The 26,302-nt window shown below is 64.7% G+C and overlaps 1 protein-coding gene across 2 annotated transcripts in view; it reads left to right on the top strand.

Moving 5' to 3' along the window:
• CELSR2 (cadherin EGF LAG seven-pass G-type receptor 2) overlaps window positions 1–26,302 on the top strand; it is a 69,269-nt gene that overhangs the window by 26,849 nt on the left and 16,118 nt on the right. For both annotated transcript variants that reach the window (XM_039537734.1, XM_039537735.1), the window contains exons 4-25: window positions 5,461–5,576; window positions 8,077–8,165; window positions 9,758–9,915; window positions 10,200–10,363; window positions 10,795–10,920; window positions 11,487–11,653; window positions 12,800–12,985; window positions 13,903–14,016; window positions 14,565–14,739; window positions 15,140–15,281; window positions 16,355–16,475; window positions 17,205–17,388; window positions 18,554–18,655; window positions 18,833–18,927; window positions 20,893–21,102; window positions 21,976–22,159; window positions 23,294–23,437; window positions 24,199–24,385; window positions 24,892–25,059; window positions 25,191–25,317; window positions 25,601–25,801; window positions 26,113–26,287. In XM_039537734.1, the coding sequence (XP_039393668.1) occupies window positions 5,461–5,576; window positions 8,077–8,165; window positions 9,758–9,915; window positions 10,200–10,363; window positions 10,795–10,920; window positions 11,487–11,653; window positions 12,800–12,985; window positions 13,903–14,016; window positions 14,565–14,739; window positions 15,140–15,281; window positions 16,355–16,475; window positions 17,205–17,388; window positions 18,554–18,655; window positions 18,833–18,927; window positions 20,893–21,102; window positions 21,976–22,159; window positions 23,294–23,437; window positions 24,199–24,385; window positions 24,892–25,059; window positions 25,191–25,317; window positions 25,601–25,801; window positions 26,113–26,287 (3,335 nt within the window). The remainder of the gene's footprint in view (window positions 1–5,460; window positions 5,577–8,076; window positions 8,166–9,757; window positions 9,916–10,199; window positions 10,364–10,794; window positions 10,921–11,486; window positions 11,654–12,799; window positions 12,986–13,902; window positions 14,017–14,564; window positions 14,740–15,139; window positions 15,282–16,354; window positions 16,476–17,204; window positions 17,389–18,553; window positions 18,656–18,832; window positions 18,928–20,892; window positions 21,103–21,975; window positions 22,160–23,293; window positions 23,438–24,198; window positions 24,386–24,891; window positions 25,060–25,190; window positions 25,318–25,600; window positions 25,802–26,112; window positions 26,288–26,302) is intronic.

Here is a 26,302-nt window from a genome sequence, read left to right as displayed (position 1 = left end):
TGTGGTTTAGGCAAAGCCCATCCTTGCAGCATCAGCCCCTCCTTTCCCAGTTATAAACCTAACCCCCTTCTCCCTACACCAATGGTTCTCAGCCAGGGGGATGTGGGAGATCTTCCAGGGGTACATCAACTCGTCTAGAGATTTGCCTTTTTTTACAACAGGCTACATAGAAAGCGCTAGCGAAATCAGTACAGACTAAAATCTCATACAGACGACGACTTGTTTGTACTGCTCTGTGTATTTTACACTGACTTGTAAGGACAAGATTTAGATTCCAGTTGATTTATTTGATAATTATATGGTCAAAACAAGAAAGTCAGCCATGTGTCAGTACTAGTGGCTGTGACCCTTTTGTTTTTTTATGTCTGAGTTTGTCAGCAGGTCGTTTTGAAGGGAGGTGTAAACGTGGGGTACACGAGGCAGCTCAGACTCCTGAAAGGGGGACAGTCTGGAAAGATTGAGAGCCATTGGTCTCCATCGGCTCATCCCCGCATTGACACCCCGTAGCTCTGCCCGTCTCCCTGGCCCTGCACGTGGAACTGGGAGATTTCAGATAATGCTCCCAGGGAGTCCTGGAGACTTTAACCTCTTCCCTAGCAGCCTCCAGGACCTCTCTCCTGCCTTTCCCTATGTCATTGGTACCTACATGTCCCACACCCACCGGCTCCGTCCAGCGCTGCCTACCAGGCGGGCCAGACGTCTCATGAGTTCCACTCAGGCAGCAATTCACCCTGCAGGTCTCCTGCTCATCACAACCCAGCTCTCTGTATCTCTCATCCTCGAATCCCCCGCTATTCCCTGGCTCCTCCATAATGGGGGCCCCTCCGCGGAGGGGTGTCCTCGGTACCACCATATCCTCTGGAAGGAGAGTTCCAGCCTGGGATTGTTTGCCTCTGCTCCAGCAAGGCTACTGGGCACGATGGACCATTGGGCTGACCCACTATGGCAGCTCTTATCTGGAGGGCCCCAGCCCCAGCCCTGCCACAGCAGATCCCCTGGGGGTCGGGGTCTGGCAGGTGGACACTAAATGGCATCTTTGTTCCAAAGCCCGGGGCCCTCCCCTCCCCTGTCCTGCTCCAGAATGGGCCCATTGTTTTCCAGCAGGACACACGGGGGTCTTCCTCCATTGGCCCTCCCCGACCCAGGAGCCCCCTCCACTCACTGCAGGGCCTGTCCGACTGGACGTGGCCTGGGTCTAGTGGCCAGAGGGGTGGGGTATCTGCCCTCCCGGGTGCTTTCCTGCGAGTTCGCCAGCAGCCCTCACCCAGGCCTGGCCCCCCAGAGGATCCCCCAAGGCTGGGGCTGGAACAGCTGCTTCCCCCAGCCTACAGGCTCGCGGCCTGGCCCAGCCCTGCCCCGCTCTCCTGCCGGCTAAGGCAGAGCAGGCCAGGCGGGGGTTGGGGATGGGAGGGATTATCCCGAGGAGCTGCGATGAGATCACAGCCCTCATCAATGTGCCTGGCCCCCCTCCCCATAATCCTGCCAGCTCCAGCCATTGTCAGCCCAGCACAAAGAGCTAGCCAGCCACAGCCTCTGCGGGGCAGCCAGGGCCCTTTGTCCTGGGGTGGGAGCCACGGCCCACCCCGCGGGGGGCTGCCGCACACTGACAACGGGTAATGAATCGCGGCTGGTATGGGGGCCTGGGGCTAGGCCTGTTGCTCAGGTTGGCCGAGGGGATGGCCCCCTCCAGCAGCCCCACAGCCTGGCAAATTGCTGGGCTGTGGGCTTGGGGGGCCCCTATGTGCTGCTGCCCTGGCTGGGGGTGCTGCAGTCAGCGTTAGGGGGGCCAAGGGGCAGAACATCCCTGCTGGGCGGGGCTGGCGGGCATCTGCCCACTGCTGGACATGGGGTCAGGCCCTACAGAGCAGAGGTGCGCCAGGAGGTGGGTGAGGGGCTGGCAGTGCAGAGGAGGAAGGATCTGGCAGTGCTGGCCACTTGTTAGGGGGCTGGGCCAATGGGCATGTGGTGCTGGATACATGGGGGGCCAGTGACAGAGTGCTGGGACTCAGGATACCCACCTGCCCTGCTGAGTGACCTTGGCCAGTCACTTCCCCTCGCTGTGCCTCAGTTTCCCCTGCTAGCCTGCGTATAGTCACGGTGTGAGCTGTTCAGGGCATGGCCTGGCTCACACCGTGTGCAGCACGGAGCCCTGAGCTCGGCCGCGAGGTGCTGCCCCAGCACCTATAATAATATTTGTAGCTGTGCCCCACGTCACCCAGTGTCAGACCCTTCTCCCATCTCATCCGTCAGGGTCCAAATGCAGCCACCTCTGGGGTGGAACCCAGCAGCCGTTGCAGGGGTGGCTCTAGGTATTTTGTCGCTCCAAGCATGGCAGGCAGGCTGCCTTCGGTGGCTTGCTTGCAGGAGGTCCCCGGTCCTGCGGATTCGGCAGCATGCATGCGGGAGGTCCGCCAAAGCTGCGGGACCAGCGGACCCTCGGCAGGCATGTTGCCGAAGGCATCCTGCCTGCTGCCCTCGCGGCGACTGGCAGAGCGCCCCCCCATGGCTTGCCGCCCCAGGCACGCGCTTGGCGTGCTGGTGCCGAGCCACCCCTGGCCGTTGTGCACAGGCAGCCCACAGGGACAGGCAGGAGACGCTTTGGCTGACACTGATGGGCTTGGTCTGGAATTTGGCTACAAGCCCCCTGCTGAGCCCCTGCCTGTGCCTTGTATAACAGCGCCCCCTAGTGCCTCACTGGGGCAGCACGGCCTGCTGGGGGAGCGTCCTGTTTGCAGAGGGACATGCTCTTCCAGAACAGTCAGGCTCAGGAAGCACCCCCCAGTGCCCCCAAGTAAGCCTCAGTGCCCCCCAGCACCTCCCTGTGCCCCTCAGCCCCAGCGAACCCCAGTCCTCAGCATGCCCAGCACCCCCAGTACCCTCCAGTTCTCAGCACCCCTCAGCCCCCAGTGCCCCCAGTACCCTCAGTCTTCAGATCCCCTCAGTGCCCCCAGTACCCTCAGCACCCAGTACCTCAGCCCTCAGTGCCCCCAGCCTCCCTCTGTGCCACCAGTCTCAGCCCCCAGTGCCCCCAACCCTCAGCTGGGGTGAGAACAGGTCGGCTGATGAGCAATGGGCAGGTTTTCCCAAAGGGAAGAGGCCAGACCAGACCCGCGCTGACCTTGGGGAAGGGATGTGTGGGGCTTGGGACTCAGACGTGTATGGTGAGGGAGGGTTGATTTTGCTTTTAAAGCCAAGAGCCGCCCCCGACCAAGTCCCTGAATTTCCAGCATACCCTGTGGAAGCTGCAACAGCTCCTTGGGGCTGGAGATCAGCGGTGCTTTGTGCGGATGTCTGGTCTAATGGTTATAGCAGGCATGGGTGACCAGGGCTCCTGGGCTCTACCCTGGCTCTGGGTGAGGAGTGGGGTGTCATAGTTAAAAGTAGGCAGGAGGGGGGTGGTCAGGACTCTTGGGTTCTGTTGCTGACTCCATTTGTGCTCTTGCCCAAGTCACTGCCCGTGCCTCAGTTTCTCCTTCCATTGAGAGGGAAATCCCCCATTATTGTTGAGTTTTCTATTGTATAGCCTCTCTGAGCTTCAGGAGCATTTCTGTCACCATCACCATTCGGCTCAGGGGGTCGGTAGCATGTTCCCCTACTTTTATTGGTCAAGCATTGACCTTCCTACCTATTAGAGATCCTACGGCACAGATTGATACATTTCAGATTTTTACTCTATTGGACTCTGCGTTCCCATACGGTGCCACTCCGCCACCAGCATGACCCGCTCGGTCAGGACTTGTACCCTGGTATTACCGTGTCCCATTGTTTAGTATCGGTCCACCAAGTTTCTGGGATGCCTGTTACATCAATCTCCTCATTTAATACCAGACTCATGTTCACCCATCTTAGTATTCAGACTTCTAGCATTTGTATACAAGCACGTATAAAATGTGTCACTGTTTAGTTGTCTGGGATTCTTCTCATCTGTTTCTCTTCCGCTCCTAACTGTACTTATCAGCTTCTGTCCTCCCCACCTTACTAAGACAGAGAGAATCCCCTAAGGGGTGTCTCTGTCTGAACCATGAGGTCCTCCACACCTGTCGGCTTCCCCCAGCCCCTAGTTTAAAAACTGCTCTACGACCTTTTAATTTGACGCACCAGCAACCTGGGTCCATTGTGGTTTAGGCAGAGCCCATCCTTGCAGTATCAGCCCCTCCTTTCCCATTCATAAACCTAACCCCCTCCTCCCTACACTGTCGTCTCATCCCCGCATTGACACTCTGCAGCTCTGCCCATCTCCCTGGTCCTGCGTGTGGAACTGGGAGATTTCAGAGAATGCTCCCAGGGAGTCCTGGATGTTAACCTCTTCCCTAGCAGCTTAAATTTGGCCTCCAGCCATACCTCCCTCTGTACCCGCATCCAGCCATACCCTCTCTGTACCCCTCCTGCCTTTCCCTGTGTCACTGGTACCTCCATGTACCACACTCGCCGGCCCCTCAGTCCCGACCCACAGCCCCCTGTGGTCCCAGCCCCATTATATTCATTCTTCCTGGCACCCGTGGGGCTGAGGAAGCCCCAGAACCAACCCAGCAGCCCGAGTCTCTGGCCCTCAGGGAGGTGAGGCTGCCGTGGCATGGGGTCTGGGTCTTGCCCAGCTTCTCCCCACACATGCAGGGGTGCTGCAGTCAGCTACTCTGCAGGCTCCTTGCTATTCCTCTGGTCACTGACTGGGGGAGATCGGGGAGCATGAGGGAGCCAGGCCATGGCTGCCTTTAGACTCCAATTGCTGTGGGGAGACCAAAGATGGGATTGCCATTACCCAGCCTTGAACTCATGCCTTACTGCACAGGGAGAATGTTCCATGGGGGCCCATCACCTTAACTCTGCCCTGCTGCCCCCTTAACTCTGCCCAGATGCCCCACTTATCTCTGTCCCAATGCCCCCCCCAAATGCTGACCCGATGTCCCCTTTATCTCTGCCCCATGCCCTCTTTAACTCTGTCCTGATGCCCCCTTAACTCTGGTCCAACACCCATCTTAACTCTGCCTGGATGCCCCCTCCTTTAACTCTGTCTCAGTGCCTCCCTTAACTCTGCCCCAATGCCCCCTTAACTGTGCCTTGATGCCCCCTTAACTGTGCCCAACACCCACCTTAACTCTGTGCCCCGATGCCATCCATTCCCCACGCAGGCCAAGGTGCCTCCATGCACCAGTCCTCTGGCCATGCTCCTGCCCAGGGTTCGTCAGTAGGGGGACAGCAGGCCAAATCCGGAAAGCCAGATGCTTTTGAACAAACCCCGAAATCTTTTCCTTTACTTATTATCATTGTTGTTATTTTTTTCTCTGGAGTCTGGACCTTGACCAAGAAATGTGGACCTTGACACAAACTAATTGACGACCCTGCTCCTGCCCATCTCGGAGGGTCCCGGGGGGTTGGGCTCTCTCAGCCCGTGTCAGGCCGTGAGGGATCCAGGGGGTGTGTTGTTCCGGACGCTGCTCTCACCCTCTCCCCCTTGGGCAGGTTCGCCACGAAGGAGCGGAACGGGCTGCTCCTGTACAATGGGCGCTTCAATGAGAAGCACGACTTCGTGGCCCTGGAGATCATCCACGAGCAGATCCAGCTCACCTTCTCGGCAGGTAGGGCCTGGCTGGGCCCGACTCCCTATGGCCCCGGGCCCAACTCCCCTTGGCCCCGACTCCCCTCATCCCCGGGCCCGACTCCCCTCAGCACTGGGCCCGACTCCCCTTGGCCCAACTCCCCTCATCCCTGGGCCTGACTCCCCTCATCCCCGGGCCCGACTCCCCTCATCCCTGGGCCCAACTCCCCTCAGCACTGGGCCTGACTCCCCTCATCCCCGGGCCCGACTCCCCTCAGCACTGGGCCCGACTCCCCTTGGCCCAACTCCCCTCATCCCTGGGCCTGACTCCCCTCATCCCCGGGCCCGACTCCCCTCGGCCTGACTCCCCTCATCCCCGGGCCTGACTCCCTTCTGCCCCGGGCCCGACTCCCCTCATCCCCGGGCCCGACTCCCCTCAGCACTGGGCCCGACTCCCCTTGGCCCAACTCCCCTCATCCCTGGGCCCAACTCCCCTCAGCACTGGGCCCAACTCCCCTCATCCCTGGGCCCGACTCCCCTCGGCCTGACTCCCCTCATCCCCGGGCCCGACTCCCCTCGGCCTGACTCCCCTCATCCCCGGGCCCGACTCCCCCTCGGCCTGACTCCCCTAATCCCCGGGCCCGACTCCCCCTCAGCCTGACTCCCCTAATCCCCGGGCCTGACTCCCTTCTGCCCCGGGCCTGACTCCCCTCATCCCCGGGCCCGACTCCCCCTCGGCCTGACTCCCCTAATCCCCGGGCCCGACTCCCCTTGGCCTGACTCCCCTTATCCCTGGGCCCAACTCCTCTCATCCCCGGGCCCAACTCCTCTCATCCCCGGGCCTGTCTCCCCACGGCCCCGGGCCCAACTCCCTGTGATGGTGCTGCCCGTGGGAGCCAGCCGAGGTCACTCAATTAGGGTGAACTGCAAACAAAATGAGGCAGACAAACCCCAGAAGCTGGTGGTTATTCCTATACTTAGATTTACCAAGCCAGCACAGAACAGCTTCTATAGTACCTCACTGGTTACTGAGAAGTTCAAACACCGCAGTTCCCTTAAAGTGCCCAGCCTCAGGCCTCCGTCCAGACACACACGTCAGATATGATGATGGTTACTGAAAATCTTATCTCATCATATAAAAGAAAAGGTTCTTCCAATCCCAAAGGATCAGCCACTTACCCAGGTCCAATTATAACTTAGATCTTACCCAAAATACACACTATTAGCCAATTCTTATTAACTAAGCTAAAATTTATTACAAAAGAAAAGCGAGAGTGTTGGTTAAAAGATCAATATACATACAGACTTGAATTCAACTCTTGAGGTTCAAATACATAGTAGAGATGAGCTTGTAGTTGCCAAAAGTCCTTTTAGAAATAGTCCATAGGTTATAGTCCAATGTCCACATTCAGGGTGACTCCAGTCAATGACTGGGGATCTCAATCCTTATGGCTTAAGGTTTCCCTCTCTTGAAACCCAAAGCAGATCTGAGATGAAGCAGGATCGTGTCCCAAAGTTTTTATACATTTCCAGCAGCCTTTTGGCCTGAGAAACAACAGGCTTAACTCTCCTTCTCTCAAACATCCTGGCAATTAGCACAGGGTAATTTATCCATTAAACAGGTTACCACAACCTTCAAAGAGACATATAGACAATAATACTATTTCACTCAAGTATCTTCCTAAACGTTAATATTCCTTTTTTATCTTTGAATCAAAGCTATAGCAATAGACAAGACTTGTTTGCTTACATCACAAGACCTGAGCAAACACCTACCTTTCTACCTCTAACAATGCAGACTTGCATTTCAAAACTCTATTCATTTACATATTTTTCTAACAAGTCTCTAAAGTTTGGCCATGGTCAGGTCAGTCTGTGAGTTAATTAACTCTTTCTGGCCCTGTCATCCTTCACTGAGATATTAGATCAGACTCATAATGTCACACTCCCTTCATCCCCGGGCCCGACTCCCCTCATCCCTGGGCCAGGCTTCCCTAGGCCCCGACCTGGCTCCCCTTGGCCCCAGGCCCGACTCCCCTCACCCCCGGGTCCGACTCCCTTCTGCCCTAGGCCCAACTCCCTTCACCCCCGGGCCCAACTCCCCTCACCCCCGGGCCTGACTCCCCTCATCCCCGGGCCCAACTCCCTTCTGCCCTAGGCCCAACTCCCCTCACCCCCGGGCCCAACTCCCCTCATCCCCGGGCCCAACTCCCTTCTGCCCTGGGCCCAACTCCCCTCATCCCCAGGCCCGACTCCCCTCATCTTGGCCCCGCTCCCCTCGGACACCAGCCCTCTCCACCCCTCACCCCAGTTTCCTGGCTCTCAGTTCCCCTGGCCCTACCTCCCCTTCCCCCCAGCTCCCCTCACCCCCTGGCTCCTGAGCGTGCAGCCCCCCACAGAGCCCTCTGCCCCCAGACCCTGCTCCCCTCCCAGGGCCCAGCTCCCTGCTGCTGGGTCGGGAGCTCTGGGCTCCCTTGCCCACCTCAGGCCATGGCTCCCCCAGGGCCCTGCGGTAACCAGCATCCCCCTGCTCCTCCCAGGCGAGTCGACCACCACGGTGTCTCCGTCCGTGCCGGGCGGCGTGAGCGACGGGCAATGGCACACGGTCCGGCTGCAGTACTACAACCAGGTGAGCGGGGCAGCGCTGGCGGGCAGCTGGAGGGCAGGGCATCCAGGCGGCTGCCTGTCAGTGCCATGCCTGCCAGCCATGCCACGGGGCAGGGGACGTGGGGCAATCACCAAGGCACTCAGAGGTCCCAGCAGACCCCCAGGAGGCAGCGCTGGGCCCTGGGCCCAGCCCAGCCCAGCCCCTCCCTCGCTATGGGCTGATCCTGGTGATGAGCTCGCTGCATCCCCCCTCCACACCCAGCCCCCTCAATTCTCAGCCGGCCGCAGATTTTGATGCTGAAATAGAGTCCCTGGTTGGGGTGGGGGGCTCCTGCCCTGGGGTCCCAGAGAGCTGGAGGAGGCAATTGTGGGGTGGGACCCTCAGAAAGCATCTGAGGCCCTTGATCCAGGGTGAGGGGTCCTTGGGGGAGGGGTGGAGGCCCAGTCCCAGGGCTCCCACTCTCCTGCCCAGGGCAAGCCCCACAGCCTCACACCGGGAGCTCTGCCCCGAGCCGTCCACGGGCGCAGCGTGAAACCTCCGAGCGACGTGGGTGCAGATGGCACCAGGTCGCTGGGGACAGGAGGCAGGTGAACTGCAGCGAGGGGAGAGTCCCTCCCGCGGGCACATCTGGTGTTTGCACTGGCGCGCGCCTGCGTGTCCTGCGTGGCCACGCCCTGAGGCAGCCTCCTGGCAGAGACGTGGCGGCTTGGCTTGGATTAGTGCCATTTGCCAGCACCATGCGGGTTTACCTGCCTGCTGGGCACAGCAGAGCAAGGCCTGGGGGTAGCACAGAGCAGGGGTAAAGTGTCGGCTCCCCTTGGTCAGGCTCTGTCCGTCTGTCTGTCCTCACTCTGTTCCAGGGGACCAGCAGCCAGCTCTGCTCCCGCTCCGTGCCCTCCCACCCGGGGTGGGGGGTTTGGGGGTGGGGAATCCCTCCCCCTTTGGGGCGCTGGGTGCCAGGTGTCGCTGGCCTGGGGGCTGGCTTTGCTGTTGTCTTCCCCACTGAGAAGACACTGAGATGGGGTTGCCAGGGCCTGCCTGGTGCAGATAGCTGGGCGCCATTCACCTGTGTCAGCCTGTCCTGAGAGCAGACACCCCGCCAGTAACCCTGCGAAATACTGGAGAAACTGAGGCATACATAGGCCACTTGGTCACAGGCCCTCACTGCACTGCCTGGGGGATGGGAGTCCTGGAGCCTGACTCCCCCAGGGCCATGGCAGGGACAGCTTCCCAAGGGCCTGGCTGGGCAGGGAGCCGGCCAGGAGGAGGTCGGGCCATGAGCTGGCCGGGTGGGTGCTGGCAAAGCGGCTCTGCTGGCAGCTGCTGGGGCTGCCGGTCTCCCCGACCACACACCGGGCTGCCAGCCGCTTCCTGCTGGCAGGGGCAGGCCAATATCTGGGTCCCAGGAGCGCTGGGGACCCCTCTGCTCTGGGGTATGGCCCTGCTGGGCTGCTCTCATGATGGGATGGCAGCGAAAGTCTGACTGGTGCCCGAATCCCTTGGGCTGGGGAGGTGCTGATTGTGCCACAGCCCCCATAGCACATTCTCTGCCCAGTATGGGGCTCTCCCTTGCCCAGCCACCTGCTGCACCTGAGGTCTCGCTCTCTCCACAGCCCATCATTGGGAAGTCGGGGGTGCCCCAGGGCCCCTCGGATCAGAAGGTGGCCGTGGTGACGGTGGACGACTGCGACGTGGCCGTGGCCCTGAAGTTTGGCGAGGTGCTGGGGAACTATTCCTGCTCTGCGCAGGGGACGCAGTCCGGAACTAAGAAGTAAGAGACTTGCTGGGGCTCCCAGGCAGACAGGGGGTCAGTGTGGGGCCAGGCGACTTCTGCACAGCTCTGCTGGTGCCCCTCACTCCCAACCCACAGCCCCTGCTAGCCCAGCCCTGGGCTCCCCCCAGATCTGCCGGTGCCCCTCACTCCCAACCCGCAGCCCCTGCTAGCCCAGCCCTGGGCAGGAGAGTGTTTTCTGGTCCCTGGCTCAGGGTAGTGAATAGGGAGGAATCCCCCACCCCATGGCCATGTCCCCATGTGACTCTGCTTTCATTGGCCAGGTCCCTGGATCTGACAGGACCCCTGCTCCTGGGCGGGGTCCCTGACCTGCCAGAGAGCTTCCCGGTGCGCAACTGGCAGTTCGTGGGCTGCATCCGGAACCTGCTGATCGATAACCGCCAGCTGGACTTGGCCGACTTCATCGCCAACAATGGCACCGTGCCAGGTGGGTGCTGGGCAGCTCCGGGGGGGCCCTGGGAATGGAGTTGGGGGGCACCGTGCTGGGGGTGGTCCCAGGGGCAGCCTCTGGGATAGGAGCTTGGGGGGTGCTGGGCGGTCCTTGAGAGAGGAGGGGCTCTGGGATAGGAGCTGGGGGGCACCGTGCCGGGTGGGTGCTGGGTGGCCCTGGGGGGGGGGTCTGGGATAGGAGCTGGGGGGGTGCTGGGCGGTCCTTGAGAGAGGAGGGGCTCTGGGATAGGAGCTGGGGGCACCGTGCCGGATGGGTGCTGGGTTGCCCTGGGAGGGGCGGGGGGGCTGGGATAGGAGCTGGCATTGGGTCTGTGCCTCTCCCTGAGCCCCAAAGCATCATCTGCCCCCCTGTTCTGGGGAACACCCCCCCATCAGTGGGGGCTCAGCCTGGCTCTCGCCCCCCCTCAGGCTGCTCTGCCAAGAAGAACGTCTGTGACAGCAACACCTGCCACAACGGTGGCACCTGCGTCAACCAGTGGGACACGTTCAGCTGCCAGTGCCCCCTGGGCTTTGGGGGCAAGAACTGCAGGCAAGGTAGGGGGCTCGGGGGCAGGCGTGGGTTTCAGGGGGACAAGGCAGGGGGCTCTGGGGCCAGGGGCTCAGGGGAGCAGGCGGGGGGCTCTGGGGCCAGGTGGGGGCTTCAACAGGGATTTGAGGGGGCAGACAGGAGGCTTCAGGACAAAGCTGGGCAGGGGGATGGCAGGTGTTACGCAAATGAAGCCACAAACCGCTGCCCAAGTGTTGGTCCCCGGGATGCATGGCCCGTTGTGGGGGGGGCAGTGGGTCCCTGTTGTGTAGGGAGCAGTGGGTCCCTGTTGTGTAGGGGAGCAGGCCCCTGTTGTTGGGGAGCGGGTCCCTGTTGTGGGGAGCAGGGGGCCCCGGGTGTGGGGGGGGCAGCAGGTCCCTGTTGTTGGGGGGCAGCGGGCCCCTGTTGTGGGGGGGGGGCAGCGGGCCCCTGTTGTTGGGGAGCAGGTCCCTGTTGTGGGGAGCAGCGGGTCCCTGTTGTTGGGGGGGAGCGGGTCCCTGTTGTGGGTGGGGGCAGCAGGCCCCTGTTGTGGGGGGGCAGCAGGCCCCATGGGCTGAGCCGGTGTCTCCTGCAGAGATGGCGAATCCCCAGCGGTTCGTGGGCAGCAGCCTGGTGGCCTGGAGTAACCTGGCCCTGAGCATCTCGCTGCCCTGGCACGTGGGGCTCATGTTCCGCACCCGCCAGGCCAATGGCGTCCTCCTGCAGGGCCTGGCTGGGCAGCTCTCCACCATCACTCTGCAGGTGGGGCTGGGGCGTCGCCCAGAGGGGGGTGCCATGGGGGAGGGGCCGTTGCCCGGAGGGGGGTGCCACGGGGGAGGGGCCGTTGCCCAGCAGCAGGTGCCATGCAGGGAGGGGCCATTGCCCAGCAGGTGGGTGCCATGGGGGGAAGGGCTGTCATCCCATAGGGACTCCCTGCGGGTGCCAGAGCCTGGGGGAGGCAGGAGCAGGACCCCCCTACTGCCCAGGTGAGAGCGGGACCCATTCCTGGCACGGTGCCCCAGGCAGCGACACACCCGCCCTCTGCTGGGCTGGTGCCAGAGCCAGGGCCGGCTTCAGGGGTTTTGCCGCCCCAAGCAGCCAAAAAAAAAAAAAATAAAAAAAGCCGCGATGGCGATGGCGATGGCGATGGCGATGGGCGGCAATTCAGCCGGAGGTCCTTCGCTCCGAGCGAGAGTGAGGGACCCTCCGCCAAATTGCCACCGAATAGCTGGACGAGCCGCCCCAAGCAGCTGCTTGCTAAGCTGGTGTCTAAAGCCAGCCCTGGCCAGAGCGCTCAGGGCCCCTGGCATCGGCCCCACATGGGTGGCAATAGGTGGGGGCAGGGCACTGCCCCACAAGCCCCATCAGCCTCCGGTTAACGCTGCCCATCCCGGGGCCCCTCGCACCAGGGCAGGTGGGAGCACCCAGATCTGGGAGATGCTCCCCGTCTCCAGGGGCCCTGCCCAGCATCTGAGCACCCACCCACGGGCCCTCATGACACCGTCTGGGCGTGTCCCAGCAGCCGGGACCCCAGACCACTGCTCCCCACACTGCCCCCGGGACCTCGCTGTCCCCTGTTCCCCCATCCCCCCATCACCTGCCCCCTGCTTCGCCCCGCTCCCACCCCACTCCCCGTTTCTGCCCCACTGCCCCTGGCCACCTACTCCCCTCATTGTCCCCTGGATCCCACTGCCCCCTGCTCCCCTACCCCTCCCAGACTGCTCCCCACTGCCCCCTGCCCCCATTCCCCCCACTGCCCTCCTCATCCCCCCTCCCAGCCTGCTCCCCACACTGCCCCCAGCCCCCCTCTTTCCACCGCTCCCCGTTCCTGCCCCATTGCCCCAGGCCCCCTACTCCCAGCCTGCTCCCCCCACTGCCCCCTACTCTGACCATCCCCATCTCTCCCAGCTGAGCGAGGGGTACGTGCTGATGAGCGTCTCCCAGCCTGGCGTCCAAGGCTGGGCGCTCCGACTGCACCAGGTGAAGGTGAACGACGGCGACTGGCACCACCTGCAGCTGGAGCTGCGGCGTGGGCGGGAGAGCACCGAGGCCAAGGGCCTGGCTGTCCTGGCCCTCGACTACGGCCTGCACCAGGTGCGGGGGCTGGTGGGCACAGAGCAGGGGTGGGGCTGGCCAGGTGCTGGGTGGGGGGGTCCTGGGCAGGATAAGGGGAGTGAGAGGGCAGAAGGGGTGGCTGGGTGAAGTGTGGGAGCCAGGATGGGGGGCCAGGCAAGGCATGGGGGGAAGGATGGGGGCAGGTGGAGGGGAAGGAGCAAGGCAAATGGGGATGATGGGGCTGGGGGGACGTGTAGGGGGCAGGATGGGGGGGGCAAGGTGCGGGGGGGATGTTTGTCGCTGTTATTCTTTTAAACCTTGTGTCTGTTTCTTCACATTTGAACTGAATTTTGGGGCCAACAACAGAGCAGGGGTGAGAGCAACAGAGACTCCCTGGGCTCCCTGCTCCACCAGCGCCCCTCACTCCCGACCCGCAGCCCCCTCCTACCCCACCCTTGGGCTCTCTGCTCCACCAGCCCCCCTCACTCCCGACCCGCAGCCCCCGGCTACCCCACCCCTGGGCTCCCGGCTCCACCAGCGCCCCACACGCCCCACCCGCAGCCCCCAGCGACCCCACCCCAGGGCTCTCTGCTCCACCAGCGCCCCTCACTCCCGACCCGCAGCCCCCTGCTAGCCCAGCCCTGGGCTCCCTGCTCCACCAGCGCCCCTCACTCCCGACCCGCAGCCCCCTGCTACCCCACCCCTGGGCTCCCTGCTCCACCAGCGCCCCTCACTCCCGACCCGCAGCCCCCTGCTACCCACCCCTGGGCTCCCCCAACCCCCCAGCTCTGCCAGTGCCCCTCCATCCCGCCCTACAGCCCCTGCCCTGCTATCCCAGCTCTGGGCTCCCCCCTAGCTCCGCTGGTGCTCTTCCCTCCCAACCTGCAGCCCCTGCTATCCCAGCCCTGGGCTCCCCTGAGCTCTGCAGGGCCCAGTGCTCACCAGTCTCTCTGCAGGTGCTGGAGGTCCCCAGCAGCGAGCTGCAGGGGCTGAAGCTGCAGAACCTGAGCGTGGGCGGCGTGGCGGGCGCGGGGGGCCAGGTGCAGCAGGGATTCCGTGGCTGCATGCAGGTATTCGGGGTGCTGTGGGGGTTGCACCCTCGTCTGGGTCCCAGCTGGGGGGTTAGGCCCATCTGGCTGGGACCTGGTGCGGGGGGGAGGGAGGAGGAACAGGTAATGGCAGCACCAGGGCCAGACCTACAATCCCCGGCTCACAGGCAGCCCCACCGCTGCCCCCTCGGATAATGGGCACTTTCAGGGTCCCAGGGTGAGACTATGGCGCCCTCTAGTGGCCAGTCCCAGCGGCTACAGCCTGTCACAGACTAGCCCTTGGGGCCAGTTTCCATCCCTGGCTGCTGGGTCTGTGGCACAGCATGGAACATGCAAACAAGGAGACTGATGGGGGAACCCAGCCCCCTGCCGGGGGACTGCCAGGGGGGGCTCTGGGCCCATTCTCGGGGGGGGCTCCGGGCCTATTCTGGGGAGGCCTGTGGGCCCGTTCTTGGCGGGGGGGGGGGCGCTCTGGGCTGATTCTCGGTGGGGCTGTGGGCCTGCTCTGAGGGGGCCAGAGGGGGGCAGGGCCAATGCCAGGCTCACCGGGGCCCCTTGTGCCCTGGCAGGGGGTGCGGATCGGTGAGACGGCGGCCAGTGCTGTGGCTTTGAACGTGAACCAGGCCGAGCAGGTGAACGTGGAGCGTGGCTGCAGTGTCCCTGACCCCTGTGACTCCAGCCCCTGCCCGGCCAACAGCTACTGCAACGACGACTGGGACAGCTTCTCCTGCAGCTGTGACCCAGGTGAGGGGCCAGGAGCTGGGCGGGTGGGTGCTGGGGGGGTCACGTGCTGCCTGGCGATCCCTGTGCACAGGATTGGCTCTGCCCCATGTGCAGCTTCAGGGGTATTTGCTGCCCCCAGTACAGCCCCCAGGAGCCCCTTGGGATCAGCGGGGCACATCTCAGCCAGGCTGGGGAGCTGTGGGGAGCTCAGGCCAGCAGCTCTGGGGCTGATCACATGCGAGGGGCACCCCAAGGCTGGCCAGCCCCCTGGAGGACAGCTGGGGACAAGGCTGCCCTGACTTTGGTTCCGCATACTCGGAGCATCACTCATCCTCAGCCAGCAGGGGTGGGCGGCCGTGGGAACCCCGGCCTGGGGCATTGGGACACTGAACCCCCAGGCGTCTCCTCCTTCCTGCCCCAGGTTATTATGGAGACAGCTGTGCCCACGTGTGTACCCTCAACCCCTGTGAGCACCAGGCCACGTGCACTCGCAAGCCCAGCGCCCCGCACGGCTACACCTGCGAGTGTCCCCCCAGCTACTTCGGCCCCTACTGCGAAAACAAGTGAGATGCCGGGACGTGTGTGTGTGCGCGCGTGTGTGTGGGGGGGTGACTGCAGTGCAGGTGTGCAGTGTGGGGGTGTAGGCAGTGAGTGTGCATGCAGTGCGGGTGTGTGCTCCGTGTAGGGTGACTAGATGTCCTGATTTTATAGGGACAGTCCTGATATTTGGGGCTTTGTCTTATATAGGCGCCTGTTACCCCCCACCTCCTGTCTCGATTTTTCACACTTGCTGTCTGGTCTCCCTAACTCTGTAGGTGTTCTGTGCAGCTGTATGCAGTGCGTATGTGTGTGAGAGAGCACCATGTGGGTGTACACTATATGTGTGTGTGCATATGTGTGCAGTGTAGAGGTATGGAGTGAGTGTGTGAGTGTGCATGCCCCATGCAGGTGTATTCAGCGAATATGTGTGTGCAGTGTAAGTGTACACTCACGGTGTGTGTGTGCATGCATGCTGTACAGGCGTATGCAGTGTGTGGGTGCCATACAGGTGTACTTAGTGAGTGTGTATTTGCACTGCACATGTAGGCTGTGTGTGTGCACATAGTAGAGATTTATGCAGTATGTGTGTGTGCATGGCATGTGGGTGTACTCAGTGATTGTGTGTGTGTATAGTGCAGGTGTACGCAGTCAGTGTGTCTGTGTGTGCAGTGCAGGTGTATACAGCAGGTGTGCATGCAGTGATTGTGTATGTGTGTACATGTGCACAATGAGTGTGTGCGTGCAGTGCAGGTGTGTGCTGGGTATGTGTGCAGTGCAGATGTAGGCAGTGAGTGTGTGTGTGCAGTGTAGGTGTATGTTGGGTGTGTGCGCAGTGTAGGTGAACACTGGGTGTGTGTTGGGGGTGCATGCAGTGCAGGGCCAGGCAGTGTGTGCCCAGTGTCTGGTAGCATGTGGGGGGCATTGTGTGTGCTGTGCATATGCAGTGAGTGTGCCAGGCGTGTGTGGGAACAGTGCCCAGAGTTTGGGGGGGGAGGTGAAGCCCACACGGGTGAGTGCCGGGTGCCCAGCAAGGCATGGGGGAGGGCAGCGTGTGCAGTGTGGGTGCAGGTAATGAAACTGGGGCTGGTCTGCGCAGGATCGACCAGCCATGCCCGCGGGGGTGGTGGGGGCACCCCATGTGCGGCCCCTGCAACTGTGATGTCAGCAAAGGCTTCGACCCCGACTGCAACAAAACCAGCGGGGAGTGTCACTGCAGGGTGAGTGAGGGCGATACCACTGCAGGGGCACTGGGGGGGTGCCTGGGTCAGCTGGGGGGAGATACCACTGCTGAGCGGTGCCAGTGACCCAGAGCTTAGCTCCAGGGCTTTCGGCTCCTTCTGCCCCTCCCATCAGCCCCCTGCTGCAGTCTGGCTGTGCTGCCCATCCCCTGCCCCCCTGCTTGGCTCTGGGCTCTGTGTCCCCACCCCACGCCAGGTTCCCAGAAGGGCTCCAGCAGGGGCCCGGAGCTGAGCAGCACTGGGACAAGGAGTTCCCATGAGGCAGTTTGAGGGCCTAGGTGGATTGTGAGATTTGTTGCCCTCTGCAGCCTTGGACAGGTGGGGCTGGGCTGCTGGGCTCTGGTGGTACCTGCCCCATGGAACGGCTCTGCCCATGGCCTGGGCTTCAGGCAGCCGAGAGGCTGGCAGTGAGACATGGTCGGTGGCAGTGCCTGCTGGCTGCTGGGGGTCCATGCGTGAGCACAGTTTGACCCATCTCAGCGAGTCAGCTCCCCTCCCCCATGGCACTAGCTAGGTCCTGCCAGCAGGCTTAGCTGGATGGGTGGGGGCTGTACTCTCCCTCCACCAAGAGGAGCCCTATGGAGCGGGGGGCAGTGGCTGGATCTGGTCCTGCAGCGGTCTGTGGGCTGCCTGATTGATAGATGGGGTTTGGCTGCCCAGGGCTGCCAGCTGCTCTCTGGGGCTAACGTCCTGTGTTCTGCCCCCTAGGAGAATCACTACCGCCCGCTGGCCAGCGACTCCTGCCTGCTGTGCGACTGCTACCCCACGGGCTCCCTGGCGCGGCTCTGTGACCCCGAGACAGGGCAGTGCCAGTGCAAGCCAGGCGTCATTGGGCGGCGCTGCGACCGGTGTGATAACCCCTTTGCTGAGGTCACCGCCAACGGCTGTGAAGGTCGGCCGAGCCCCCATGGCACTGCGGGACATGGTCCCCGGGGCATGGCAGGGACCGGCCCCCAGGGCACAGTGGGTGCAGCCCCCAGGGCATAGGAGGACATGGTCCCCAGGGCATGGCAGGGACCAGCCCCCAGGGCACAGCAGGATGCGATCCCCAGGGCATGGCACGGACCAGCCCCCAGGGCAGGGCAGAGCACAGCCCCCAGGGCAAAGTGGGTGCAGCCCCCAGGGCATAGGAGGACATGGTCCCCAGGGCATGGCAGGGACCAGCCCCCAGGGCACGGTGGGCACAGCCCCCAGGGCACAGCGGGATCCGGTCCCCAGGGCATGGCAGGGACCGGCCCCCAGGGCACAATGGGTGCAGCCCCCCCAGGGCACAATGGGTGCAGCCCCAAGGGCATAGGAGGATGTGGTCCCCAGGGCATGGCAGGGGACTGACCCCCAGGGCAAGGTGGGGCCCAGCCCCCAGGGCACAGCGGGATGCAGTCCCCAGGGCATGGCAGGGACCGGCCCCCAGGGCACAGCAGGCACAGTCCCCATGGCACGGCTGGCACAGCCCTGAGGGTGGGCGCGGGACACAACCACCAGCATGAGGCGGGACGTGGCCCCCAAGGCGCGGCAGGGCCCAGCACCACTCAGGATGCCAGTGGGGGGCATGCCCAGGACACAGGATTGCGACTGGGGGCAATGTGGGGGGCACGGACCCCTCAGCAGGAAATAAAGGAGTCGCTGGGAGGTGGGGTCCTATTGGATAGCTCCGCCCCACCCTGGGATTGGAGGGTGGAGCTGTCAGTATCAGCAGGCTGAACGGCCCGTAGCCCCTGAACTGTGGGCCCCCTGCCCCTCCCCACGCTGGCGAAGGGGTGCCTGGGCCGCCGGCTGCCAAGGTCTCCCAGCCAGGGTGTGGCCCATGGCCCCGGGTGCTGTCCCGTCCCCCCAGACTCCCCATGAACCCCGCTGCCTGCCCACCCCCCGGCAGGCCCTTGTCCAGGCAGGGTCTGTGATAGCAACCCCCCAACTCGGGGCTGTCCTGGGTCCGTGTGCCCCCCAACCAGGGCTCCCCTGAGCACACTGCGTTAAACTGGCCCCTGGACCTGCCCAGCTGGGGGCACCTGCCTGGGTACCCCTGGGCTGTCGCTCTGATTCGCCTCTTTGCTGTGCAGTGAATTACGACAGCTGCCCCCGTGCAATCGAAGCCAACATCTGGTGGCCCCGCACCCGCTTTGGGCTTCCCGCCGCGTCGCCCTGCCCCCGAGGATCCTTCGGTAACTATGTGCTGCTGCGATGGGAGATGGTGCTCGATGTGCCCTCATACCACGGCTGCAGCGCGCTGCCCTGTGCCCGCCTGCCCAGGAGCCAGGGGCGTGGGACGGTGCTGACTCGCAGGGGGTGGGTGGGCAGGGCCTGGGTGCCTCACAGTGACCCCTGCTCTCTTCCCGCAGGCACCGCCGTGCGGCACTGTGACGAGCACAAGGGCTGGCTGGCTCCCAACCTCTTCAACTGCACCTCGCTGCCCTTCGCCCAGCTCCGGAGCCTGGTAAGTGGCATCTGCCCAGCACCCTCAGAGCCAGAGAGCCCAGACCCAGCTCTGCCAGGGGCCCTCGGCAGCTCCCAGTGCCCTGGCTGTGACTCCAGGGGGCCCCACCATGCACTGCTCCACCTGGAGAGGTGAGGCCTGGGGTGCGGTGCAGCAGTGCATGCTGGGAGTGGTGCTCCCTGTATGGTCAGCCCCAGATGTCATTGCCACAGGAGTTCGCCCCCCAGCGCCAGGCGCTTTGGATGAGGTCGTGTTGTGCTCTGGGCGAGCCCCAGCGCAGGGGCCATCAGTGCTGCCAGGCTCCCCTTGCCCTGCCCCACACTTCATCCTGGCCCCCCAGTCCTGTCCCCAGTCCAGGGCCGCCCAGAGGATTCCGGGGGCCCGGGATCTTCGGCAGCGGGGGGCCCCTTCCGTTCCGGGACCCGCCGCTGAAGTGCCCCGAAGACCCGCGGCGGGGCCCCCCGCCGCCGAATTACCGCCGAAGTGGGACCCGCCGCCGCAGTGCAGCCCGGTCTTCGGCGGTAATTTGGCGGGGGGGGGGTCCCCGCCGCGGGTCTTTGGGGCACTTCGGCGGCGGGTCCGGAACGGAAGGGGCCCCCCGCCGCCAAAGACCGAGCTGCGCTTCGGCGGCGGGTCCCGCTTCCCCCCCGCCCCGGCCCCAGCCTCTTACCCCTGGCTCCCTCGTCGCCCGGAGTCTCAGCGCCTCACCGGACCAACCGCAGCGTGTGGCCGGTGGGGCCTGAGCTCCGTCCCGCTCAGAGCCACGTGGGGAGAGGGCGAGGCTGGGAGCTCCACGCCGAGCGGAGGGAGCTGAGCTCAGCCCGGAGCTCCCAACCCCGCCCCCTCACCACGCGGCTCTGAGCAGGGCGGGGCTCAGGAGCCCCGGCGGAGACTTGGCGCCTGATGCGCTGAGGCTCCAGGAGAGGGGCGGAGGTGGGAGCCTCCGCTGTTCTCTTGGGGGCCCCTGCGGAGCCCGGGGCCCGGGGCAAATTGCCCCCTTTGCCCCCCCCCTCTGGGCGGCCCTGCCCCAGTCCCCCTCAGACTTCACTTTCTCTCCCAGGCTGGGGGTGCTGGGGGCTCCTCTCCCCCTCTAGGCCAGCGGTGTCTTCAGGGGTTTTCACCCCCCCTCTGCCTCTGCCCGGGACAAGTGTGCAGGGGGCCGAGGAGCTGCCCTGTCACTCACTGTGGGGAAGGCCCTGACCTGCTGGGCTCTTTAGCTCCCCCCATGCAACGGTATCGGGGGGCGGGGGGAGCTCTGCCAGCTTCCTGCAGCAGCTCTGACTGGCTGCCTTTCCCCAGGAGACAGGGCAGTGGGGAAGGCAGCCAATCAGAGGGGGTTTTCCCACAAGTTGACCAGTTCCATCCTTTAGGAGGGCATCATGAGAGCTGGGCTCCAAAGGCAGCCGGACCTCAGCCATGAGGCCTCTCCCCAGCCCAGGCTGCATTTGGTCTGGGACTCCCCTGCCTTCCTGGTGCCCGGTCCTGAGCCCCCCAGGCCACGTTCGGTCTGAGGCACCTCATGCCCCTGTGTCCCCCCAGGTACCTAGTGTTGAGGCCCCCAGGCCGTATTCAGTCTGAGGCCCCCCTGCCTCCCCAGTGCCCGGCCCTGAGCCCCCAGGCTGCATTAAGTCTGAGGCCCCCCCGCCTCCCCAGTGCCCAGCCCTGGACCCCCAGGCCGTATTCAGTCTGAGGCCCCCCTGCCTCCGCAGTGCCCGGCCCTGAGCCCCCAGGCCGTATTCAGTCTGAGGCCCCCCCGCCTCCCCAGTGCCCGGCCCTGAGCCCCCAGGCTGCATTCAGTCTGAGGCCCCGCTGCCTCCCCAGTGCCTGGCCCTGAGCCCCCAGGCCGTATTCAGTCTGAGGCCCCCCCGCCTCCCCAGTACCCGGCCCTGAACCCCCAGGCCATGTTTGGTCTGAGGCACCTCATGCCCCTGTGCCTGGCACTGATGACTGCCTTGCCTGGCGCAGGCGGAGCGGCTGCTGCGGAACGAGTCGCTCCTGGACCCAGGGCTGGTGCAGCGGGCGGCCCTGCAGCTACACAATGCCACCCAGCACACAACCAGCTACTTTGGCAGCGACGTGCGGGTGGCGTACCAGCTCTGCACCCGCCTCCTGCAGCACGAGAGCCACCAACAGGGCTTTGGCTTGGCCGCCACACAGGACGTCCACTTCACCGAGGTGCCAGCGAGTCGGGAGAGCAGCTAGGGTGGCGCAGGGAAGCCCTGCCGGGCAGGCACAGGGGTGGGGGCTTCAGGTGGCATTGCCTAGAGAGGGAGGGACCTTGGCTCCTGGGCACAGGGGGCTTGTTGTGATCAGAGGATGCTCCCCTGCTGGGTCACACATGTGCCCCATGGGGCAAGCTGGAGACTGACCCTGTGCAAAGCAGCTGGCATGGGAACCTGGGAAAGAATCTGAGCACTGCCATGCCTGTCCGGGCTGCCCTGAGTATGGGCACAGGGTGGCTGGGAGGCTCGGTGACGCCTTACAGGACACAGGCTGGGCATGGCTGGTGGCATGTGCCTGGGCAGGGGGCTGATGGGAAGGATGTGGGGCTCCAGTGTCGCTTGGTGCAGGCTGCCCAGGGGATTCCTGGGGCTCTTGTGGCCTGGGGCAGGTGATTCCCCCTCACACCCACAAGCAAAACGCCTGGCAGGGGAGATGGGGCAGGCAGAACCCACAGGGTTGGGTGGGTCCCATGGGGTTGGGCGGGTCCCCCAGGGGCAGGTGGGTCCCAGGTTGGGCAGGTCCCATGGGGTTGGGTGGGTCCCCCAGGGGCAGGTGGGTCCCCCAGGGGCAGGCGGGTCCCACAGGTCGGGCAGGTCCCCAGATGGGCGCCAGCATCAGAGCCATGGGGCTGGATCCCCAGATGACCCCACTGAGACCAGAACCGCGACCTTGGCTCAGCCCCGGAGGGGTGGGACCCAGGCGCTCGGTCACCATGGTGACGAGCCTGCCACAGTGCCTAGCCAGGCCTGTGCTCTGGACGCTGACCCGGGGGTGCCCCATGTGTCGGCCCAGCAGGGCCCCGTGCTCATGGTGCCCCCCCGGCAGAACCTGCTGCGGGTGGGCAGTGCCCTGCTGGATCCCAGCAACAAGCGCCACTGGGAGCTGATCCAGCAGACGGAGGGCGGCACGGCCTGGCTGCTGAAGTGCTACGAGGATTACGCCAGCACCCTGGGCCAGAACCTGCGCCAGACCTACCTGAGCCCCTTCACCCTCGTCACGCCCAACATCGGTGAGGGCATGGCCGCTGCATGGGGGTGTGGCTGTCACATGGGGGGCGTGGCCACTGCATGGGGGCTGTCTCTGAGGGGTCCCGGCTGTGCCCGTGTGCAGTGAGGGCTGCAGTTGTCCTGGGCCTGGGGGCTCGCTGCAGAGGGCCAGCCAGCTCCTGACATGGCCGGTGAGGGCAGGAGCTGAAGGGGCCAGGGAGACCGGTGGGGGGCTGAGGAGTGTGGGGCTGGGCGGAGGCCGGGTGGGGGGCTGAGGAGTGTGGGGCTGGGCGGAGGCTGGGTGGGGGGCTGAGGAGTGTGGGGCTGGGCGGAGGCTGGGTGGGGGGCTGAGGAGTGTGGGGATGGGTGGGCTGACTCCACTGCACCCTGTGCTGTACCTAAGTGCTGCTGCCTGGCCATGGGGCAGGATGAGGGCATGGATCTGACCAGCCCCACCTGCAGGCATGGCACTGCCCGTAGGGGGCGCACCTGTCTCTGGTGGGATGGGGGTGTTATCCTGGGACTCCCCCCTCCCTGCCTGCTCAGGAACAGGCAGAAGCAGCTGGGGCTCAGCTCTCTTGGGGCTCAGGCTGGGGACATGGCCCTGCAGACCAACCAGCTGTTGAAGCCCCACGCTCTGGGGGGCCTGTCCGGCCCCAGAGCCGGGCCCCCCCAGCAGGTGGCTCATGGGCTCCGGCAGGGTGAGGGGCTCTCTGGGCACCTCCCTCGGCCTGTGCGTCACGGCGTGGCTGGCGCTGGCTCCACAGGGGTTGCAGGCTGCTGTGCCCAGGAGCCGGAAGGGGAGCCCTAGCATGTGAGGGAGCCCAGCCTTATCCCCCGCAGGGCCTGCTCCTGAGCAGCCCCAGTCTGGGAAAGGTGGGCACTCGATGCCCCCATGGCTGGGCCCGGGAGTCTCCAGGGCTCCCAGAATCGTGGCCATACATTGGCTTGGCTGCCCAGCCTGGGAGGCCTGCGTGTGGTGCAGGGGGGGCGGCAGCAGGTGGTGGCTGGGGTCTGGGTCCAGGCAGCCGAGCCCTGCAGGGCATGGATGGGCCGAGCTGGGAGCCAGCATGGGCAGGAGGGTGGGGTGAGCTTGACAGGGGCTGGCTGTGCCTTCGGCAGGCCCAGCCCCTCATGTGGGGGGGTCTCTCCACCAGTCATCTCCATAGTGCGGCTGGACAAGGGGAATTTCGCTGGCGCCAAGCTGCCCCATTACGAGGCGCTGCGGGGCGAGAAGCCTGCGGACCTGGAAACCACTGTCATCCTCCCTGAAACCGTCTTCCAGGCGCCTGAGAGCAAAGGTCAGTCAGAGGCAATGCCAGCAGGGGGTGGAGCTGGGCAGCACCTGTGGGGAGCCCAGGATTGAGGGAGGACTGAAGGGGGAACCCTGGGCTGGAATTGAGGGGGCAGCAGGTGGGGAGTGAGGGGCACCGGCAGAGCTGTGGGGAGCCCAGGGCCAGGATTGAGGGGGCAGCAGGTGGGGAGTAGGGCACCGGCAGAGCTGTGGGGAGCCCAGGGCTGGGATTGAGGGGGCAGCAGGTCGGGAGTGAGAGGCACTGGCAGAGCTGCGGGGAGCCCAGGGCTGGGATTGAAGGGGCAGCAGGTCGGGAGTGAGAGGCACCGGCAGAGCTGTGGGGAGCCCAGGGCCGGGATTGAGGGGGCAGCAGGTGGGGAGTGAGGGGCACCGGCAGAGCTGGGGGGAGCCCAGGGCCGGGATTGAGGGGGCAGCAGGTGGGGAGTGAGGGGCACCGGCAGAGCTGGGGGGAGCCCAGGGCCGGGATTGAGGGGGCAGCAGGTGGGGAGTGAGGGGCACCGGCAGAGCTGTGGGGAGCCCAGGGCTGGGATTGAGGGAGCAGCAGGTTGGGAGTGAGGGGCACCGGCAGAGCTGGGGGGAGCCCAGGGCTGGGCTGTAATCTTAGACCCACTGCAGCCCTGGGGGAACATGGCGCTCTCTGCGGGCACCGGCCTGTGGTTCAGGGAGTGCGGTGGGACTGGTCCTTGCCTGGGTCTGTGCAGGAGCAAGGTCCGGCCCAGCTCTCACCTACCCTGATTCTCCCTCCAGACCCCCCCATGGGCAGTGCCAAGCAGCCCCCCAGCTCTGCAGAGGAGGAGGAGGAGCCGTCGCTGGTGACCCGGCACAAGAGGCATCCGGACCTGAGTGAGGGCCAGGCCGTGGCGAGCGTGATTATCTACCACACGCTGGCAGGGCTGCTGCCGGAGCATTACGATACGGACAAGCGGAGCCTGCGGTACCCACAGTGCTGGGGAAAGGATCCCGGTGGGGGTGGGGTGCTGGGGCGAGGAGCCCTGCGGGGGGCGATGGGGAGAGGAGCTGGGAGGTGCTCGGTACAAGAGTGGGGGTCACTGGGGAGAGGAGCCGGGGTGGGGGGTTGGGGAGAAGATGGTGTGGGGTTGGGCAGCGAGAGGCAGTTGGCCCCTGTTTACCCTCAGCCAACGTGCCATGGCCCTGCCCTGCGGGGTCCCCAGGGGAGCTCGGTCTCCCTGGCCCTCCTGGGAACTGGGCTGGGACCCTCACTCATATCCTCTGGCAGGTAGCTGGAGGGGGGCAGGTAGGTGTGGCACAGGAGTGCAGGTGGGGGCAGGTAGCTGTGGGGGGCAGAGGCACAGGGGCCGCAGACGGGGGGCAGGTAGCTGGGGGGGGGCAGGTCGCTGGGGGGGCGAAGCACACAGGTCCCGGGGACGCGGCAAGGGGGGCGCGTGGCGCTGGGTCCCACAGCCCTGGCTGTTCCCGCAGTGTCCCCAAACGGCCCGTCATCAACACGCCGGTGGTGAGCATCAGCGTGCACGCCGAGGAGCAGCGGGGGCCGCGGGCGCTGGAGAAGCCTGTCACCGTGCAGTTCCGGCTGCTGGAGATGGAGGAGCGCTCCAAGCCCATCTGCGTCTTCTGGAACCACTCCATGCTGTGAGTACCCCCAGCCGGGCCCTGCACCCCCAGCCCGCCCCCTGTGAGGAGGGGCTCTGGGGGACCCCGGTGAGGGGACAGGGCCTGCGAGCCCAGAGCCCCCCCCCAACTCCGGCTCTCCTGCTCCCCAGGCCTGGCGGGGTGGGCGGCTGGTCGGCCAGGGGCTGTGAGCTGGTCTTCAGGAACCAGAGCCACGTCAGCTGCCAGTGCAGCCACATGACCAGCTTCGCGGTGCTGATGGACATCTCCAGGAGAGAGGTGAGCAGGCAGGGCCCCACCCCAGGGGGTGGAGCCATGGGTGGGGTCACAGTGTTAGAGGTGAGAGGGGAAGGAGCCCCATCCTCCAGGGAGTGGGGCTATGGGTGGGCCCACAGTGTCAGCGATGAGAGGGGGAGGAGTCCCATCCCCAAGGAGGTGGAGCCATGGGCAGGCCCCGTGTGAGAGAGGGTGGGGCTATGGTGATCTGTGATCCCCGAGCTGGTTGCGGGGCGGGGCCCATGGTGCCTGACTGCTGCTCAACGAGCCCCCCTATGCCCCGCAGAACGGGGAGATCCTGCCGCTGCAGACCATCACCTACGCCTCCGTGGCTGTGACGCTGGGCAGTCTCCTGCTCACCTTCCTGGTGCTGGCCGGCCTGCGGGCCCTGCACGCCAACCAGCACAGCATCCACAAGAACACCGCCGCCGCCCTCTTCCTCGCTGAGCTCGTCTTCCTGCTGGGCATCAACCAGGCCGACATCCCCGTGAGCCTGTGGGCGGGTGGGGGGGGGGGGCTAGACCAGCCTGGGTCCCTCCTGCGGCACGACTGGCACGGGTTGGGCGCTGAGCGGCCTCGTGACCCTTGTGCAGGTGGCAGCTGGGCCCTTTGCCTCCGCATGGAGCCCTGGCGGGGCTGGCTGAGCCCAGGCATGGAGGCCCTGCAGTGTGCAGTCTCCCAGCTGGGGGCAGCAAGGCACCCCAGAGCCTGTGGGGCACACGCTAACTGGGGTGTCCTGGGACCTTTCCACGGCTGTGCCGCCTCCCCCCACTCCCTAACACCCGGCTCTCCCCGCAGTTTGCCTGCACCGTGATCGCCATCCTGCTGCACTTCTTCTACATGTGCACCTTTGCCTGGCTCCTGCTGGAGGCACTGCACCTCTACCGCATGCTGAGCGAGGTGCGGGACATCAACCACAGCCCCATGCGCTTCTACTATATGGTGGGCTGGGGTGTGCCAGCCTTCATCACAGGTGAGCCCGGCGCTG

Source organism: Mauremys reevesii, linkage group 4, assembly GCF_016161935.1.
Source record: "Mauremys reevesii isolate NIE-2019 linkage group 4, ASM1616193v1, whole genome shotgun sequence".
NCBI classification, from domain to species: domain Eukaryota; kingdom Metazoa; phylum Chordata; order Testudines; family Geoemydidae; genus Mauremys; species Mauremys reevesii.
The sequence above is the reverse complement of the archived record's forward strand: the minus strand, read 5'-3'. Positions and strand labels throughout refer to the sequence as shown.